Here is a 21,375-nt window from a genome sequence, read left to right on the forward strand (position 1 = left end):
ACAGATCATTACTGAGATGTTAATGGCAGCATGGTGAATTAGCTTCCAAAGAAACGCCAGTGTTGCGTATTAATGAGTCAATTGTTTCCTGAAAGAACCAGCAATATCAACACACTAAAAAATGTGGAGGAACTCAGCATCTACGGAGGGGAATAAGTAGTTAATGTTTTGGTAGGAGACGCCTCATTAGGCCTAGAAGTGAAGGATATGTAAGCTGTTAATTCCCCTCCATTGATGCTGCCTGACTTGCTGAGTTCCTCCAACATTTGGTGTTGCTGCTCAAGATCTCCAGCCTCTGCTGAAGCTCCTGTGTTACTGATTAATTCAACATTAGTATATCAACTGTGCAGCATCTACTTTTTCACTCTTAAGTGTTTCAAGTATAATTACAAAACAGCAGCTGTACGTAAAGCTCAGTATTTTCTCACTCAGGGTAGTGAAAGTGATTCAGTGCAATGAGTCACTAAGTGGTGTTTTTAAACCCATGAAGATTAATTATAAACAGCAGGTGATTATAAGATTATAAATATTCTTTGTAAACAATGTTTTTGTGACACGTCTTGAAATGAAACAATGATGTGATGTAGAAAATCCTCGTAAAATAGAAAGAGCCTATGATGGCACTGTGCACTTCACTTATAGGAAGGCCCCTGAACACTAAAAAACACTGTAAGCTGTAAAAGGACAGGAAAAGGAATGGCACTGATTTTGAAAGCAGTGACCAGAATTCCTGGATCATGAATCATTCTTCCATGGCATGAAGTAAGAACTGTTCAACATGCCCGCAAGCTTAAATCAGGCTAATACTGGCTGAAATGTTTTTCAAGTTAGGAGACTGGCCATGAATCAGCACGCGGTGGGGTGGAGCTCGGTCACACTTGTGTTGTGAAGGCCACAAAGTTCAGTTTACATTCACACTGTTCTGTCGTTTAAAAAATGAAAACAGTAGCAGCATTTAAGAATGTACAATTACCTGTACAGACCCGAATTGCGTGCGAGCTGGCACCATCGGTTTAAACTGAAATAAATCCCAGATTTCATGGATGTTCTTGGGGCCTGAGACCTACTGATGGAGTCTGGGACGTGGATCAGCTTACTCCTGGATTCCCCGTGGCCACAGTCCTTCCGGGAAATCGCCACTGCGACTTGTGTAAAATATAAAAGGCCAGGGACCTCAATGGGAATTCCAAGCTTGCAGATTCGAAGAATGAAGCTGTACAATAGTTTTAAATGATTTTGCTCTCGATTGATTTTTTAAAAAGTATTTCTGTTTTAATAACTTTTGTTTATAAAAATGCACTGTTTTATGAATTATTTGTTTCAAAAGTCAATCTGACATTCATTAACGTGACAGTTAAGGGGTGAAGGACCCTCCATATCTAACTCAGGTAAGAGAGGTCATTCGGACTGAAAGGGTGGCTCTGCACAAGGAGAGCCTGGTTTGGCACAGTCTGGCCCCGTCCATCACAGGTGAAGGGAAACCATCTCAGAATAAACGGTCAACTTTTGAGAACTGAGTTGAGAACTTCCTCCCTGTGGTGAACTACATATACCTGTCTGGACACGCCCCCTGCTGACTGCTCCTGTGGCTCCTCCCACAGACCCCTGTATAAAGGCGATTGAGGCCTGAGCCCGGCCTCTCAGTCTCCAGGATGTAGTATGGTGGTCAACCACTGCTTGTTCCTTCTTCCAGTCAATAAAAGCCGATATCTCGTCTTTACGTCTCAGAGAGTTATTGATGGTGTATCAGAAGTCAATATGGAAGTGGGGGATAGAGCAGGAAAATGTGCTTGCTGTTTGGGAGGCCTGACGTAATTAAAATTTCTTACAAAGCTTGGAAACTGGGTGTAGGGAAAAGGTTTTCCCTGGCTGAGGTGTCCACACCCAGGGACTCACAGTCTGTGAATAAGGGGCAGGCCGTTTAGATCTTAAGTGTGAAGAAATGTCTTCAATCAAATGGCAGGAAATCATTAAGACTCTACTTTTGAGGACCTCGGAGGCTTAGTCCCCAAGCTCATCAAAACATAGATTGATAGAATTTGGGATTTTAAGGGAATTTTGGGATACTGGGGATAACTTGGGAAGTACAGCTAATATAGACGATCAAATGTTACCTTAACTTGATGGGCCAACGAGCCTAATTCTGTCCCTATATCTTAGTGATTGCTGGAGCAAACTCATAAGGCCAGATGGCTAAATTCTGCTCCTAATCCTTGTACCCAACTCTTGAGGTTCTACTTCTTGTTTTCTGCTGATACCAAGAGCCTAGGACAGGGGTCGGCAACCCGCGGCTCTTTCATCTCTGTGCTGCGGCTCCCTGTGGCTTTGGAAAATAAATGATGAGTATTTAATTAAAATGTATTTTATGTTAGTTTGTTAGTTTTTGAAATGTAATTCTAAATTTGAAGATTATGGTGATATTGTACTATCTAAATAAAACGTGTTTTTTGTCGCTATTAATATGCATCACTACTGCCAAAGCCTGACACCTGCCAGTGAGTGATTTCTTTAATTTTTCGATCCAAGGTAGGGTCCAAATGGCTCTTTCAGTGGTAAAGGTTGCTGACCCCTGGCCTAGGAGGACAGCATGAGCAGCTCAGGATAGTGCACGTGGGAATGTTTGTAACTGCTGAGTGTCTTGTTGACAGTTTATTTTATTCATAAGTCATTGTGGTATTTGTTGGATGTCAAAAAGAGCTGTCAGTTCTGGTTTCCTGCTATGCGGCTCACTCAACCTGTGAAGTCTCACAGCCTGTTGATTCCATGGGCACTGCAGCTTCACTGATAATCAGAACTGTCAGCATAAGTGAGCTCCGTAACAGGACAGTAGAACTGACGACAACTGGGAGTATGTATCGAGGAAGTGGAAACAGGAGGAGAGTAGGAAATGGACTGTGTGGTAACGAAACGTACAAGCAAGCGCCAGACAAGCTCATAATCAGGTGGGCCAGTCAGACTAGATCAAAATCAGTGGAATTTGAAAACATATCACTTTCTTTAGGTTGGGAAATACACTGAGCACAAACCAAAAATGCAAACGAAATGTAGCTGAAATGTTTGTACAATGTTAAGCCCACGGTTTAACCAAATGCATTGCCTTTGCTTCCATTACAGCGTATTATCAATTTAAATAAAAGATAAACATCGAGACAACCAAGCTGTGCTACATCAATATGACACAGAGCAGTCACACACATTAAATACCTTTAGCATGGTTTGCCCAGGGATGCCACCATTTCCTTTTCTCCTGGGACTTCTCTTTCGTTGTACTTTGCTCTGTCACACAGGAGATAAGCATGTTGTTTGCACATCAGGGATCTCCATAAACTCAAGTCAGAAACATAAGATACCGAGGTAGATTTACTGCGTCGTTCCCACCACAGCAAAATTACGAAAGGAAACAGGAGCAAGCAAGTTTGCCAGTAATTGTTACAGGTGTGCTTAAAGCAGCATGGACCCGTGTGTAGCTTCAGGTAGTTGATGGAAGCATTGCATAAAGCACTTAATGCCGTCAATGCACAACTATCAAGGTGCAATGCCTCAGCAGCGGGGCACTCATGCACAAAGAGGCAATTAATACTGTACCATCAGGTCGAACCTACAACACATCAGCAGCCTGGACTTTAACATTTCTAGCAGCTGGAGGACGTTGAGCATCACAGCTCGCAGGAAACAGGCACAAGGTTAGCAACTGGTGGCAGATGCACACTATATCAAAACCATCACTCGTTTTTCACAATAGAAAGCCTGGAACGGTAACACATCCTCTCATTCACCCACAGAGGCAGCCTCCAGAACACTACCCATGGGTGAAAGTTAGGACTGACATCTGGACTACCAGTAACAATGCAGATATTAAATTGTTTCCAAATCAAGAACCACGTCTTTGGCTGTGAGTGAAGCAAGTATTAGAAACGTTTGTATATAATGGCTACAAAAAGACAGTTACCTGGCAGATTCTCTTCATCTCCTGCCTAGAAAATATTTTGTTCATATTCTGCCACTTCCCATCCGTGAAAGCAGGATAGGAGTCCAGTTTCATTTACTCTAGCTATGTCTCGCACTTCTCTCTGCCAATTAAGGTTCAAAACTCCCCCCCTCCCCCAGAGGCATTTAAACAAAGGTATTTGAGTGAGTGTTATGCTCCTGTGCACCGCAGGATTATCAATTATCCCATGTGTGCGCTATGCTCTGGTAAAATCTTAATTTTTTAAATCAAACATCCCTCGGTCTGAAGAGCAGAACTACATTCTACATTCCAAGTGTATGTGCTCATGGCATTTCGGAGCCTTTGCCAGAGTCTCCACCCGGAAGTCATAGGATGAGGTACACAGGATTGTAGTAAGACCATAAGATCATATGGTTTAGGAGCAGAGTTAGGCCATTGGGCTCCACCATTATTTTTCTCAAGCCCATTCTCTGGAGTCCTAACCCTTAACCTCCTTCCCAATCAATCTCTGCTTTATATAGCCTCCACCAATTCATCACCCTGTAGGTGAAAAAATCCCTCCTTATCTTAGTTCTAAAGGGATGTCCCTCTATTCTGAGCCTGTGCCTGTAGATCCAAGACTCTCCTAAACATCATCTCCATGTTCACTCTAACCAGGCTTTTCAGTGTATCGTATTATCAATGTCAAGATATTCACAATGTAGGGATTCAAAATCAAACCCACTTCTGGGTAAAAGGCCCTGTTTGCGCTAAAGAATATGAAATTGAAGCAAAATGTGGATAAAGTGCTTATCTAAATCCTTTTAAAGTTAGATATGAGCTTCTACCTGACACAGTAAGATTTTGAACTCTTCATCCTGTGATTACTTATGCCCTGTCGTTCTGAATTTACGAGAATCCTTTTGAACTACCATTACACTGATCTCAGCAATTAATATTTTAATTGTGTTAGCTCAAATAAAATATCATCATTCAGGCATGCAAATTACACAAAGGTACAAACAGGGCAGCCACAGTACTAGTGGATATGAATGAAAACGTGGAAAATGTAAAGTGAATGCTACATCTGTGAAAGAAGAGAGGCGAAAATATCAGGTCCCTCAGCAAACCAATGGCAGAATGTTAGCTGTCAACATGCCCCAAAAGTAATTAAACACTACAAGATCTTAGATTATTTTGGAAGAAGAACTTAGAAAATGAAATTGTAGAATATTCCCTAATATATCATTCATTCAAATTTGAACTGCCTTACAGGATCCTTTAATAAAGCATAGGCTCTTTTCTAACCACATGGCACATTCTGGAACTTGACATCTCAGTGAAAGACAAATTGAAAATAGCTGCTAAGCCAGATGAGGAAATATCATGAGGGGTAAACCACAACAACATCTTTAAAAGCTGTGTTCCAGACCGCTGAGTCAAAATCTTGCGAACAGTCTTTTCAAAAATAAGTAAACCCTGGAATATTTTCTCACTTTTATCAATATTAAAAAGAGTTAGCATTAATGATGTACATCGAGGAGAGTACAATTTATTGTACACCATGAAAGGTTTCCATCTTGCTAAGGAAAATGTTAATTCTGAAATACTCTTAGCTAACTAAAGGTCTGTTTCAAACATAGGGCAAGTGACCTGCTGGTAATAGATTTGACTTCTGAACAACACTGAGGGAGAAACAGACACTTAATAATTTCATTTAGATACATAACTTACATTTTTTCCCCCATTCTGGAATTGACCATTTTCAATCAGGCTTTTAGTTATTAGAACAGAACTCACTGACAGTACCCAAGAGGAACATCTACAGTGCACCCATCCTTCTGGACTTCCTGCTGTGGCATAGGAATATAGGAAGTCCTCATGGTCAGATACTTGAACTAGTGCATCTGACATTTGTATCCACCAAGTGCAAAGTCACTTCAGACTGTTTGGAGCTGTGGGAGCAGGTGCACTTGTGTCAGCCCTCTCAGCCTCATGAACCAACTTTCATTGCAAAGTTAAGGTGTTTTAAAATGTTAAATGATGTTTTAAGTTATTTAGTGCATTCAAGGTCTATATGCCAATGAAAATAAACATTTTTTTCTCTGTTTGTAAAAGTCTATCTGATCATTCAGGTTATTTAGAAAAGGCAGGAAATCATGGCTTGCCAGAAGACCAGTGGGGCAGTCCATGGGCAGCACTTTAGTTTCAGCCACTTGCTGTGTAGCCCTGGCTTAGGATGCTGCATGTTATGGCTGCAAAAGGCAAGGATGAAAGCAAGACCAAGCCATCATATTTGTTCCTTGCACAACTTGTCCAGTGAGATCCTGGTTTAGAAAATAAAAATGTAAGGCGGTAGACTGTTCTGCCATTTATTAAGATTACTACTGGTCTTTTACCTCAGTATCATTTTCTGCCTTAACTCCTATCCCTCAATTCCATTCATATCTACAACTCTAGTGACCTCTGTCTCAGACGTATTTAGTAACTGAGCATGAAAGCAACCAAAAAGAACCCCTTCTGATGTCCAACACTATCAGTAGATCCACCAGAGGCCAATATTCACAATGATGAAATATCATGTTCCTTTCAAACCTCTGGTAAACACCTTAAGGATTAAAACAAGAATCAACTAATCAAAGTATTCAGTCAGTCAGCTGTCTAGCCAATAATATTGTGTTATTCATTGCCTCAATACAATACTAAATATGGACTAGCACTGATCATTAAATGTTTTAGCACAAGCAGAGTCCAGTGCATATGGAGCACAGGGCTCCATACATAATGAAGTTCTACCAAACAATCATCGGGATTAACACCATTATCGGAATCATTAATATTGTAATCTAATTAGCTTAATCACTGCCACATAGGTCCAATTAGATTCTTCATGATAGAGGACAAGACTAATCTACTGAAACTGCCTACAAAGCATTCCTTGTACAGTGAAAGCACTGGTATCAGTATTTCATTACACAACTGTGCACACCTCAATCAAGTAATCAATCATGTCAGAATTTGATAAAATGTATTTGTAATTTTCTCTATATTATGTTGGACAGTTTTAACCACTCTGCCTCAGTTTACTTAATGACTCAAAGATCAGTGCAAATTTATTTTATCTCGTATTTTTGCACCTTAAGTTATACCTTTACCTCCTTCATCTTTTTCTCTGAGGTCTTCAGAATCCCTTTCACTTCTGTATTTTTCCTGTTTTGCTCGAATTCTTTCCATCCTGCCAGACAGAAAAGTTTAGTTAAAATGGTCAAGTGTAAAGCAACCACAAATTTTTACTGGGCTTATAATTATGAAAGATTCAAGGCATCATTATTGATCAAATTCTGCTTAAAGCAAAAAATGAGGATGTGCAATTTCCATTTTACTTTATCCAAGAAGAATTAATCCTCCTACTACATTTCTAAACCGTATAAGATAATGAAGGGCTGTGCCTTTTAACAACTGTGCTGGGAAATCATTCCTTGCTTTATATTTTGTCAATTTAAAACTAAAGTGTTTCTTTTATTGGTACTCTTGCTACACTTTTAAAAAGATTCCATAAGAAATAGGAGCAGGAGTCGGCCATCTGGCCCGTCGAACCTGCTCCACCATTCAATAAGATCATGGCTGATCTGGCCATGGACTCATCTCCACCTACCTGCCTTTTCCCCATAACACTTAATTCCCTTACTATGCAAAAATCTATCCAACCTTGTCTTAAATATATTTACTGAGGTAGCCTCCACTGCTTCATTGGGCAGAGAATTCCACAGATTTAGCACTCTCTGGGAAAAGCAGTTCCTCCTCATCTCCATCCTAAATCTACTCCCCCGAATCTTGAGGCTATGTCCCCTAGTTCTAGTCTCACCTTTCAGTGAAAACAACTTTCCTGCCTCTATCTTCCCTAGTCCTTACATAATTTTAAATGTTTCTATAAGATCACCTCTCATTCTTCTGAATTCCAGCAAGTACAGTCCCAGGCGACTCAATCTCTCCTCATAGTCCAACCCCCTCATCTCTGGATTCAACCTGGTGAACCTCCTCTGCACTGCCCCCAAAGCCAGTATATAATTCCTCAAATAAGGAGACCAGAACTGCACACAGTACTCCAGGGGCGGCCTCACCGGTACCCTATATAGTTGCAGCATAACCTCCTGGCTCTTAAATTCAATCTCTCTAGCAATGAAGGCCAACATTTCATTTGCCTTCTTGATAGCCTGCTGCCCCTGCAAACCAACCTTTAGTGATTCATGTACAAACACTCCCAAGTCTCTCTGAACAGCAGCATGCTGCAATTTTTTACCATTTAAATAATAATCTGCTCTTTCACTTTTCTTTCCAAAGTGGATGACCTCACATTTACCAACATCGTATTCCATCTGCAGCCCTTGCCCACTCACTACAGGCTCTCCGGATCTTCTGCACAATTTGATTTTCCACTCAGTTTAGTATCATCAGCAAAATTAGATACACTACACTCAGTCAGTCCTCTCTTTGACAATAAACTGGACTGGTCAAAGGCTGTCTACAAGAAGGGTCAGAGCCATCTCTACTTCCTGAGGAGACTGAGGTCCTTTAACATCTGCTGGACGATGCTGAGGATGTTCTACGAGGCTGTACTGGCCAGTGCTATCATGTTTGCTGTTGTGTGCTGGGGCAGCAGGCCGAGGGTAGCAGACACCAACAGAATCAACAAACTCATTCGTAAGGCCAGTGATGTTGTGGGGGTGGAACTGGACTCTCTGACGGTGGTGTCTGAAAAGAGGATGCTGTCCAAGTTGCATGCCATCTTGGATAATGACTCCCATCCATTCCATAATGTACTGGTTAGGCACAGGAGTACATTCAGCCAGAGACTCATTCCACCGAGATGTAACACTGAGCGTCATAGGAAATTATTCCTGCTTGTGGCCATCAAACTTTACAACTCCTCCCTCAGAGTGTCAGACACACTGAGCCAATAGCTGGTCCTGGACTTATTTCCACTTGGCATAATTAACTTATTATTATTTAACTATTTGTGGTTTTATATTGCTATATTTCTACACTATTCTTGGTTGGTGTGGGTGTAATGAAACCCAATTTCCCTCGGGATCAACAAAGTATGTCTGTCTGTCTGTCTGTCTTCCAGATCATTAATGTATATGGTGAAGAGTTGCGGGCACAGCAGCAAACCCAACCCCTGTGGCACACTGCTCACCACCAAGCGTTAAGTTCATCCCTTAAGCTTCTTGTTCCAGGGAAAAATGTACTCCTGAAGCATTAGCTTATGCGGTGTCCCACGTTCTGCTGTAGTGATGGGAACCGGTGAAAAGCAACTCAGTTTACTGTGGACTGCAGATCGGATTGTGCTACATTCTGGAGGCTCTAAAGAAGTGTGTGTCGTAGATGACAAGACATCAAGGGGTATGGAGGAACTTAATATACCATGTACTCACACAATCCAGGGCCTGAAGTAGTCCTCTTTGTTTAAAATATCGTGACTACCTGAGCCGACATCTCATTTAGAGTTATAGAACACTATCGCACAGAGTCCCTTTGGCCCATCTAGTCCATACCAAGCTATTAATCCATCTAGTTCCATTGACCGGCATCTGAACCACAGCCATCCATACCCTTCCCTTCTATGTATCTATCCAAATCTCTCTCTTAAACATTGGAACTGAACACGCATCCACCACTTCCACTGGCAGTTAGACCATGTTAAAGGTCTTGTTAAAGTTTACCATCATTGTCAATCTTGCATTGATTGGCAGAGGCAAAAAGCTGACCTTTTACATCTCTGATTAATAGAACTGAAGTTTTTTTTTCACATTCAGATTATCTTATCACTCAGTACCAGCCATCCACCTCGGGAGAGCTCATAGATGGACATTAGTAAACACACTTGCGTCAGTCACCTGGTATAGGCTTCACAGCCTAGATCGTAAGATGAGCAATTGTACATGATTGCTAAGGCAGACTGTGTTACTAATTAAACATAGATGAGGAAGCTCTGAATGCTGAAGGTTGGGATCCTGCCCATTTGGTTTTATAGAGCCCATAGGCAAAAACTTATCGAGCTTACTGATTGAAAGGTTCCCAATAATGTTCCAAAACATTTAGCTATCTGGGCATTCCCATAGTAAAGACATGCAATATCATCTTTAGCATCAGGCAATCTTTGTATTTTAGCTCTGGCAAACTCTGAATCTAGATAAACAGATTTGGACAGACAGAAACCAACAGGTGTAGATTTTTCAGAAACTTGGATTAAATATTCTGAATTCAATGATGACAGAAATTTAGCTAGCTAAACTAAATCCTTCAGTTGTTGAATGCATGTCTGTAAATATCAAAGTGGCATTACTAGATTTGAAGGTTCCAATTCTTGAAACATGTCCAGTGATCAGACAGATGATCCATTCAAACGACTTACTGTCTTTTTATTTGTGCTTTGGACTTCATCTCTGCTTCATGTAAGAAATTCATGTTCTTGATGATGCTGGCATTGAATAGTTGGAAGCCTCTATGGATAAAAATGACATTCATTCTTACAATTCAATCAACTTCTTAATAATGCTGTTGTTCAAAGTCAAGTTTATAAAATTTTCTTGAAGATACCAGCTAATCGTTCTCATCCTATTTGCTGTAGTGGGGTACACTTACACCTTTCTTACTCTCTTTCATACTCCTTGATAACTTTCATGTCTAGAAACTTATTTCCTTTTTAAAAATATTCAGTGATTTGGCTTGTACAGCTCCTCGGTACTGACAAGTTTCACTGGTTCACTTCTCTTCATCTCAGTCTGAAATCTCCTGACTTGTAAAATGCAACTGTTATCCTTGGTTCGAAACACTCACAACCAATACAAGAATCCCAGCCACTTTCTGTCGATTACGTACATCAGAGCCTTCTATTGAATCCCTTCTCATTCGTTTAAGCTTGGTTGACTTAATCTCTTTTCGCTAGGCAGTTCCAGCATTCCAGACATTACTTTACTGTACTCTTCCACAGAAAATCTATTCTTTCTTAGGCAGAGTGACCAAAACTGTGCACAGTACTCCAAGGTTTTGTATAGTCCTTCTCAAGTTTTCACTCCTGTCATTAAATCTCTTGCAATTAAGACTCACCTGCAAAGCAGTTCAATACCTGTTCAGTGTTGTAACATGAACAAAGTCACCGGAGGGACACTGACGCTAATGGATACAGAAGTGTTTTATTCAATGAAAATGAGCAGCTGGCATCCTATTAAGACCCTTCCAGAGGAAGAGGACTGTTTGACCGAACATTACATGACATTTTATATGCTAAAGATCAAAGGATAATTCTATAGTTACAATGTATCTACAATACTTACTTTTAACTACATATAATCTTCACACCTTCTTCGCACCCACACTCTTGACACCCAAAGTGATTGTTAATCAGCATTGTCTAGTTTTTGGTTAACTGGAGTTCACAACTCGAGGAAACTATTGCCCAGGGCTGCATTTTACATTTAATCTACAATTCACATTCAGGTCTAAAGATTGTTGCTGAAGTTAATATTTTGCTATATATCCTAACGCCAGAATATGCCCTAACATCTAGTACAATGTTTGTAGTGACTAGCCCACAATAAACAGTCCTTGCTGCACATGGTTTGACATACAGAGCTTCCACTGGGGCTCAGAAGGTTCTCTAGACCCTTACTGGGAAACTTGGTAAAGGTTCATCGCACAATAAATCACTATTTTGGGCCACTGCTGTTATTTTACCTGGATGCTTGAAGCTTGAAGGCTCTCATGTCTGCTGTAATGTGTATGAAATAGTAGCTCAGGAAGATTCTGCGCTGAAGCAAAAGGAAAAAGAAGCAGATGCTATCCCAGATAATTCCAGCTTCACCCACCGGCAAAATACATTCTGAATCCTTTAAATTAGTTTCTGAAAAAGTATTGAAAGACATACAATGAAGTTAGCATCAAAACCTACTTGAATATTTTATAAATAACGGAAAGTATAGTTGAACAATATTTTAAATATTGTATCATGACCCCTGGCATTCAATCATTAACTAAACATTCAGCAATTTGAAGAACAGCAGCAGCTTGGAATATGAGCTTCATTTGAAACGCCTGTGCTTCAGCCTGACTGCAACCATGGCAGCTTAGCTTATAAGATTCTTCTTAAAGGCCACTTTGCTGAGGACAACACATCTCATGCCCTGATGACACTGCCCTCGAGCAACGGAAAGCAGTTCACAAAATCATCTACTTTTTACACCATAATTCATGAAAATCCAGAAGAAATAAAAGTATACTCCGGATCCCAGAGGAATAGCTTTCTTATGAATGGTAGAGCAAAATAGGGGATGGTGAATTCATAAGATGCTGGAGGACCTCAGCAGGTCAGGTAGCTTTGTATTTCCAGCATCTGAAGACTTTCTTGTGTTTATGGTGAATCCATACTCTGTTTGTTTCATTTACTTTTCTAATGAGATAAGACCATAGACATAGGAGCAGAATTAAGCCACTCAGACCCTTGCCTCTGCTCAGTCATGTCATCATGGCCGATTGATTATCCATTTCTACCCCATTCTCCTGTCTTCTCCTCATAATCTTTGACACCTTTACCAAACAAGAGCCTGCCAGCCTCCACTTTAAATATACAGGCAGTCCCTGGGTTACGTACGAGTTCCGTTCCTGAGTCTGTCTTTAAGTTGGATTTGTAGGTAACTCAGAACAAGTACATCTGGTATTATTTAGCGTCAGTTCGTCAAAAGTTTGTCTTAGTATATAGTATATATTTTACCTTTCTATGCATATAAAACACTTAAGAAACATATGTATTCCAATAATTAAACCGCTGCGTTGCTTAGTAATAATTGTAGCTTTCATTGGGGCAGGGCGTTTCACATGCTCCATTATCCTCACTTTATCCGTTATCCTTTAAAATTGTTCCGATCATTGACCGACTGTAGCATAACGCTTTTCCAATGACCGATGGTGTGTCATCTCTTTCCAAACACTTTATTATTTCCACTTTATTTTCGATTGCGATCGCTTCCCGTCAATGGAACAGAAACACTGCGGGTGGCGGGTCCCGACCTCCACCAGCTCCCAAAGTCCGCTGGGTCCTAAGGACCACCACACCGAGACAGGTTAAATAGGACAAGTGGGGGCTGTGCTGGGTTTGGGTATTTGATCCTCCACAATATTCCGCATGGGTATTTAAACTGGAGGTGGCAGTGCTTTTTTTACGAGGTCGAATTGCGAGCTCGACATCAACCCGGCACGGATGGTACGGGAGTCACTGGATCGAAATCAACCCGGCACGGGAGCGGTCTGTCACTGGATCGAACTCGCTGATCTCACTGCGCCACCAGCCGACAGGGGGGGGGGGCGGGTTCAGGGTGAATCTTACTAAGAAAAATTTAAGCCAAATACAAAGCTAAGCATTCAACACAGTGTCAATGGCAATGAGTTAAAATGACAGACAGCATCGCGGTCTGACTTAAAATGGCAGACAGCATTCTCCTTCCTTGGTTCGTAAGTACAAGTTGTCCGTAAGCCAAATGTTCGTAACTTGGGGACGACCTGTACCCAATGACTTGGCCTCCTCTCTCTAGCTAAAGAAATCCCCTTGCATCTCTGTCCTAAAGAGATATCCTTCCATTCTGAGGTTCTGCCCTCTGGTCTTAGACTCCCCCACGACAGGAAACATCCGCTCCTCATCCACTTGAAAGCTGAACTGACTGCAGACTCACAACCACAGATTTTGCATCACTGCCCAAGCACAGTTTATCCATTTGCACAGTTAGTCCTCAGACAAACCGAAAATACGGTGCAGAGAATAAAAAAGCTCTTACCATTATAATAGCCTTTGATTGTGCAGTGCAAACTCAATAGCTGAATCATCCAACAGAAGTTATATTGGAGTTGCTTCAAGAAGACACACGCCAGGAGCTGCAGAAACCATCACACATGCCCATCTTACTTCTCTAAACAATCGCAGCTTGATACAACACTTGCTTGTAACTTACAGTGAAATGTATCCTTTGTAATAATCATTATGACTGTTCACACAGCTCTCAGACATCATCACTGAGAGTGTTCCCACATTTATTGCACTGATCACTGATTCTAAACAAAATATGCACCCCCATTGCAGAGTTTAAACATCATGACTTCCTTATTTCTAACAGCTCAGTAGTTTACCAAAAACCAATCTTCCCATCATCTACCAACATTTTCTAATGAAACTATTATAAGGTCAAAGGACAATTGATAAAATCCAATGGTATTTTTGGAAACTGGAAAATTTCATATACATACTGTATTTATCACCTTATAATTATACACATATACTTATAAACATTTGTTACATATGACAATAATTATAGATACGGTTACATTAAAGTAAAATCTTTAGAAAACAAAGGATGAAGGGGGGGGGGGGGTCATGGCCTGAATTATTCAAATAATTCTGACTCGCCATATCTGTAAAATGCAATTCTTAATTCAATGACTAAAGAAAGTCCTTTGACAAATAAAATCATAATATCTTTAAAATATTGTTGGTGAAGTTTAAACAAGGGTACGTAGGGCTGGAGAGCCTCTCGAACAAGATGCCAGATGTTTAAGCAGCCTAATCTTCTGCCTAATTTGTCTGCACTTGTTAATCTGAATTGTAAAACGTAACATTAACTTTAGGAAAAGCTGCTAACGTCACATGGAGCTTAGAAATATAGAGGGCTATGGGTAACCATAGGTATTGTTCAGCTCAGCACTGTGATGTGGGTTGTCTATCAGAATTCATGTATTGTTCTTTATTACTTCACAACATTGCTTTCTACACTTACCCAAAGTTTTGATAATGAAAAGACTTACTGAGAGCATATTCTTTGCAACAATGACCGTAACGTTGTACATGATTAAGCAATCCCAAAAGTTTAAACGACTTGTTGCTGGCTTTAGTAAAAGTTTTCTGCCAAACAGAAGCAAATAGAAGGAGGCAACCAAGTAGCCAAGACCAAATAGACTTATTCGAGTGGAGCCAGCGGCGAAGATGACTGCCAGTACAAGCCAGTAGAGGTACCCGAAGACCCCAACTTTAATCATGTCCAGGTAGCTTCTGCAGACAAGAACAAACTGCACATCAACAATTTCTGACCATACTGCACAAGGCACTAAATGTAATCATTACTGAGGATAATTATAGTATAATTTTAGTCAGTCTGTTGGCAAAATATGATAAACCAGAATAATTTTGTATCATAGATCTTCTCCCAGTTGTAATATGGCAACACCTCCCAAAACAAATGTTTAGCTAAATTAATTACACTGAGCCACAGGCAAAAGGGCTGAAAGCATTCTATTTCATCAAGATACTATAAGAACAGTTCTCCATCACTAGGAAAAATGTGAAAGCCAAGACAGGTTTCTGGCACCTATGAAATATTATCATCGAATCAGCAGATCTAAAATCATACTGAAGGGCAGAGAAGCCTCTGTCAAACTTACCGGCAGTTAATAAAGTTTGGCACTGGATTCAGGTCCTTGCCTGCCATGGGATCAGAGTTATCTGTGTTTTCACCAGCGATGGTAAGAATCTCCTCCTTCTTTTCATCAATAAACACTTGCCACTGATGGGACACGCACATGAGTAACAGAAAATCATCTGTGTTGGAAAGAACCAATAACCTGAGAATTGCCTACTGAACAAAAATGAGTTTTGTTTGATAATTATATAAAACTTGAACAGAAAATGATATTCCACTTATATATCTTGTATCTACTGCTCTGTCACACTTTGCACCCCTTTAAAAATGCAACTATTTGAGTCAGGTGGGGGGGGGGGGAGACGCCAAATTTATTTTAGCAAAAAATAGAAAAAAAACTGCAACTATTTGATGCTGATCAGTTCCAGTTTGAAACATGGAATTGACAGATACCTGTCATAAATGCTCACTCCAAATCCAAAAAAAAATCTTACTTCAAGACCCTTTAATGATTATGAGCACAACTAGGCTGATTGACAGACTGTAGTAAGACCATTAGATATAAGAGTAGAATTAGGCCATTTGGCCCATCATGTTTGCTCTGCCATCTCATCATGGCTGATCCATTTTTCTCAACCCCAGTTTCCTCCCTTCTCCCATTATCACCTCATGTCCTGAATAATCAAGAATCTATCAACCTCTGCCTTACACATGCCCATGACTTGGCCTCCACAGCTGTCTGTGGCAATGAATTCCACAGATTTACCACTCTCTGGCTAAAGAAATTCCTCCTCATCTCCATCCTAAAAGGACACCCTCTATTCTGAGGCTGTGATTCCCTCACCACAGGAAACATCCTCTCCACATCCACTCTGTTGAGGCCATTCACCATTCAATAGGTTTCAGTGAGGTCATCCTCCACCCCCACCCCCGCCCCATTCTTCCGAATTCCAGTTAGTAGAGGCCCAGAGCCTTCAACTGCTCAGGAAAGTCACACCACCAAGAATCAATATCTTAATTGCAGCAGTTCAGCACATCAGTCAGCAGAATTTCAAAACACATTGGAGAAATTCTTCTCTGTCCCAGATAGAGATCTGTCTTCAATCAACAGCAGTAAAGGTTAATTATCCCTTGATGTCATTGTGGCTTCTGGACTGTTCCTCCACTTCAATGTTCTCTTTACTTCAGAGCAACAGACAAAGTGTTTTTGGCATTTTATTGAGAAATGTAGTTAAACAGCATGTGGACTAGATTTGCTAGCTTCCAACTTGGATTTAATGTGTGATGTAATCCACGTGCTTGATCCTTGCTGTCTGGCAATAACATGTTCAACCAACACTTGAACTCTGTTGCTGAGGGGTTGTGAGCTTAGCAACAGGTCCACATTGTCAGCAGCCGGCTTCAGATAAGATCGGCAGCCTTGCTTGGGGGTGGTCTGCAAAGAAATTAATCCCAAGGCAGGATATGACAACACATAAGTACTTTGATAGTAAATTTATTTTGAACTTTGAACTTTTAAAGCAGTGTCAGATTTCAGTGATAACAACTTCATCTAGGTGCTGAGGTCAGACAAGGGACTGAATTTCAGGAAGGAGAGCACCCTGTGGAGGAGGGAAGGGGGTAGAGAGGCAGGGAAGGACCCACCAAGTATCCCCCTGAATTGCAAGCTGTATTACCCTATGTGTGCACGATCATAGCTACACTGCATTCCGAGAGGGATACAACCCACCCGCTGGCTAATAAAAGCCAATGAGAGAATGGTTGGTGTAAAATCTAGGCAATTAGTCAAAAAATGTCCTTAACATTACAGATGGTTAGCACTTAATACAAATCCAGAAAACACTTAGAAAACATACTTGATTCGCAGTATGAATTGATTTCATATTCAAATCATGTTGTGAATATGAATATTCACATTGTTAATATTCATACAGGTATTATGAATATTGAATATGAAGATTGAGTCATTCATATTGGCAAAATAACATGAAAGGTATGAGGAATCCGTCAACAACTAGTTCAAAGTTAAGTACGTGCATGTCACCATGTATACCCTGAGAGATTCGTTTTCTTGGGGGCATTCACAGTAAATACAAAGAGATACAATAGAATCAATGAAAAACAGCACAAAAGAAAGGCAGGCAAACAACCGATGTGCAAAGACATCAAATTGTGCAAATACAGAACAGAAACAAAAACAACAACAATAATAATAATAATAATAATAATAATAATAAAAATAAATAAATAAATAAATAATGAATATTAAGAACACAATTTAGAGAGTCCTTGAAGAGTCCATATGCTGTGGAATCAGTTACGTGAGTGAAGTTATCCCCTCTGGTTCAGGAGGCTGATGGTTGAGGGATAATAACTGTTCCTGAAACTAGTGGTTTGGGACGAAAGGCTCCACTACCTCCTTCCTGATGGCAGCAGCGAGAAGACAGCAAGGCCTGGCTGATGGGGGTCCTTGATGACTGAGGCTGCTTTCCTCTGACAGCACTCCTGCAGACATGCTCAATGACGTACCCCAACTAAGTGAAGAGTTACTGACAGCCCTTTTAGATAGCACTGCCTGAGATCCCTCAGGCTGCAAAAGCCATGAGTAGCTGCACAAGTTTGCAAACATGTTACCTGGAGTATTGTGCTCCAAAATGGTGGCATGGGCATTCAGCACAGCCTAGCCTGTGAGTGTTAGCTGTACATGGGGGCAACCCGGTAGCATAGCGGTTAGCACAACGCTTTACAGTACCAGTGACCGGGGTTCAATTCCCACCACTGCCTGTGAGCAGCTTGTACATTCTCCCTGTGACTGTGATCCAAAGACATACCTGTTGGTAAGTTAGTCATTATAAATTGTCCTGTGAATTGGCTAGGATTAACTCCGGGGATGGCTCAAAGAGCTGTATCTCAATAAATAGATAAGTAAAGGCCAATGAAGCTGCTCCAGCTTATGCCACATGTATGATGTCCTCACCAGAATTAACAACCAGAGGAGGCTGACTCCACTCACTTCTTTCCTTTTCTTCTTCTTCTCCTCAACACAAAACAATCCTTTAACAACCTAGCATCCATTTCCCAGCTTGGAGACAAGTCACACTTATCCATTTTTATCTAAGCGAAAAGGCTTCTTACTAAACATGGAGAATGGAAATGATTACGAGAACTGACCGCAGTGGATGACTCCCATGGATAGCTTTGTGCTACAAGGACTATGCAATCACTTTTCTCTGTGACGACTCAGTGCATCCATGTGTGGGTTATACAGTAGAGCTACAATGCTCAGTTCTCTGCTCTGACCACTGTGATGTGTGTGACCTACTTGGATTTGAGGCCGAAGAGTGCCCTCGGAAAGTTCTCCCTGTGACCGTGATCCAAAGACATACCTGTTGGTAAGTTAGTCATTATAAATTGTCCTGTGAATTGGCTAGGATTAACTCCGGGGATGGCTCAAAGAGCTGTATCTCAATAAATAGATAAGTAAAGGCCAATGAAGCTGCTCCAGCTTATGCCACATGTATGATGTCCTCACCAGAATTAACAACCAGAGGAGGCTGACTCCACTCACTTCTTTCCTTTTCTTCTTCTTCTCCTCAACACAAAACAATCCTTTAACAACCTAGCATCCATTTCCCAGCTTGGAGACAAGTCACACTTATCCATTTTTATCTAAGCGAAAAGGCTTCTTACTAAACATGGAGAATGGAAATGATTACGAGAACTGACCGCAGTGGATGACTCCCATGGATAGCTTTGTGCTACAAGGACTATGCAATCACTTTTCTCTGTGACGACTCAGTGCATCCATGTGTGGGTTATACAGTAGAGCTACAATGCTCAGTTCTCTGCTCTGACCACTGTGATGTGTGTGACCTACTTGGATTTGAGGCCGAAGAGTGCCCTCGGAAAGCCTTATCCATTTACCCCTGAAGGGACAGACATCCATGTATGAGGCACTATTCAAAGCACAGGGTTAACCGGTAATGTGGAAGTGTGGAAGCCCAGTGCCCACTTGCTCTTTCATTACTACTCCTTCCTGGCTCACCTGCTCGTCCCTGTTGGTACAGGGTGAAAGCTGCCCAGGGTTAGCCTGTTACACTGTCACTATACAGCCTGCAAGGACACATTGCCTTATGTTTTGCTTCTGAATCTAGAATCCATCAAACTGCATATCCGGTGCTTCTTTTAAACAGTGAAGTTAAAAAGCAATGAGTGTGGGATGTTACTGAATCCACTCAAGCACAGACTTTTAAATTATATGGCATTACAGTGGCTAGCCCTTGTTACTTCCCATGTGCCTTCACATCACCCTCCCCCACCTCCTAACAGGTCAGGTGTTGAGAGTCCAGCCCAGATGGCAATAAAGCAAGGATGTTATGTCCAACACTGATGAACTACTGGCTCAGACCCAGCTGAAATATCTTTTGAAATCTGAGCGCCAGGGACAACCCCAAGGCTTTGGACAGGCTACAGTGGAGAATAACTGGACGAGTTCCAGGGTGGAAGGTGACAGTTATGTGAACAGGCCTGGAAATTTGGAGCTCTTAGAGAAGGGAAGACTGAGATAAGATTTGGCAGGGTTGTTTAAGCTATGAAGAGCTTATAGTAAGTTTCCAATGACTGTAGGTTCATTCGTCAGAAGAGACAATTAGGAGGAGATAACAATTCAGGTTTTCAGGTTAACAGGAGGCAAATGGAATTTTATACTTTGCTCCCAAAAGAGCCAGCCCCATAGACTCAGCGAGCCAGGCAGCCAGAGCCACAGAATTCTGCGATTCCATCAGTCCATTTGCAGGTCAGATCATGAATAAAAGCTGAAGGAGATTGCAGGAAATCTGAACTAAAGCAGAGAACTCTGGAAGGCTACAGTTGAGCAGACAGCAACAATGGAAAGAAAACCGGAACTCTGGCCTGTTGCATTTCCCTGAAAGCTGCAGTATCAGCTCTGTTCCTCTCCCTGTTGATGTTGCCTGCTTTGTAAGAACATTGGCTGCAGAATAAAAGGCAATAACGCATAGGGTAATAAATTCAGACTGAGACAGCGACACAAAGTTCACAATAAGGGTTATTCACAACAAGAATGGAGGAGCAACTCTTTTTCCAATAAATAAGAGCACAGCCAGCAGGCAAGAGAGATGGTTGGCATGAGCACAAAATGTCATGGATTTACAAATAAAGAAAATATTTTTCATTTTTAAAACATATTTGTGTTAATTATTGTAAACAAAGGCATGCTTGTAATCGTTTTCAAAAGTCCATCGAAAAGATAAAGGCACGAGGCTGAATGACTTGTCCCACACAGGACTGAGCACCGATGTAACTCAGCAGTGAGTGGGACTGCCCTGCAGCTCCCGAGACTCGGGTTCAGCACCGACCACGTGTTGTGTGAGCTGGGTGCTCATGCTGCGGCCTCTGCTTTCCTACCACATCCTGAAGATATGGTGGTAGGCTAAATGGACACTATAAAGTCCAGGTAGACGGCAGGCCAATACAGTGGGGAGATGCTGGAGAGGTTGGGGGAAAAGGGAGAGTGAGCAAGTGAGAGAGTGTGTGTGAGAGAGAGAGGGAGAGTAAGAGTAAGAGAGTGAGAAAGAGTGAGAGTGAGAGAGTGAGGAAGAGTGAGAGTGAGAGAGTGTGTGCGTGTGAGAGAGAGAGAGGGAGAGGGAGAATGAGTGTAAGAGAGTGAGAAACAGTGAGAGAGAGAGTGTGTGTGTGTGAGAGAGAGGGGAGAGTGAGAGTAAGAGAGTGAGAAAGAGTGAGAGTGAGAGAGTGTGTGTGTGTGTGAGAGAGGGGAGAGTGAGAGTAAGAGAGTAAGAAAGAGTGAGAGAGTGTGTGTGAGAGTGAGGGAATGTGTGTATGTGACAGAGAGAGAGAGAGAGAGAGAGAGAGAAAGTTTGCAGGGCTTTGGTAGGATAAACTGCAATGAGTAGTTCTGACGTGATTGTTCAGTTGGGAACTGGGATGGATTTGAGGGACACAAGTCACCTC

At 41.4% G+C, this 21,375-nt stretch overlaps 1 protein-coding gene across 5 annotated transcripts in view; it reads right to left on the bottom strand.

Moving 5' to 3' along the window:
- Nucleotides 1–21,375, bottom strand: part of piezo1 (piezo-type mechanosensitive ion channel component 1) — a 273,692-nt gene that overhangs the window by 37,384 nt on the left and 214,933 nt on the right. For 3 of the 5 annotated variants that reach the window (XM_059993071.1, XM_059993069.1, XM_059993070.1), the window contains exons 25-31: nt 15,410–15,566; nt 14,777–15,020; nt 13,756–13,852; nt 11,666–11,831; nt 10,344–10,433; nt 7,084–7,163; nt 3,205–3,276 (exon numbers count right to left, since the gene is read on the bottom strand). In XM_059993071.1, coding sequence (XP_059849054.1) covers nt 3,205–3,276; nt 7,084–7,163; nt 10,344–10,433; nt 11,666–11,831; nt 13,756–13,852; nt 14,777–15,020; nt 15,410–15,566 — 906 coding nt within the window. Of the gene's footprint in view, nt 1–3,204; nt 3,277–7,077; nt 7,164–10,343; nt 10,434–11,665; nt 11,832–13,755; nt 13,853–14,776; nt 15,021–15,409; nt 15,567–21,375 lie in introns of all 5 variants that reach the window. The other 2 variants (XM_059993072.1, XM_059993074.1) reach the window with 2 other exon arrangements.

The sequence above is a fragment of the Hypanus sabinus genome, chromosome 17 (assembly GCF_030144855.1).
Source record: "Hypanus sabinus isolate sHypSab1 chromosome 17, sHypSab1.hap1, whole genome shotgun sequence".
Lineage (NCBI taxonomy): Eukaryota > Metazoa > Chordata > Chondrichthyes > Myliobatiformes > Dasyatidae > Hypanus > Hypanus sabinus.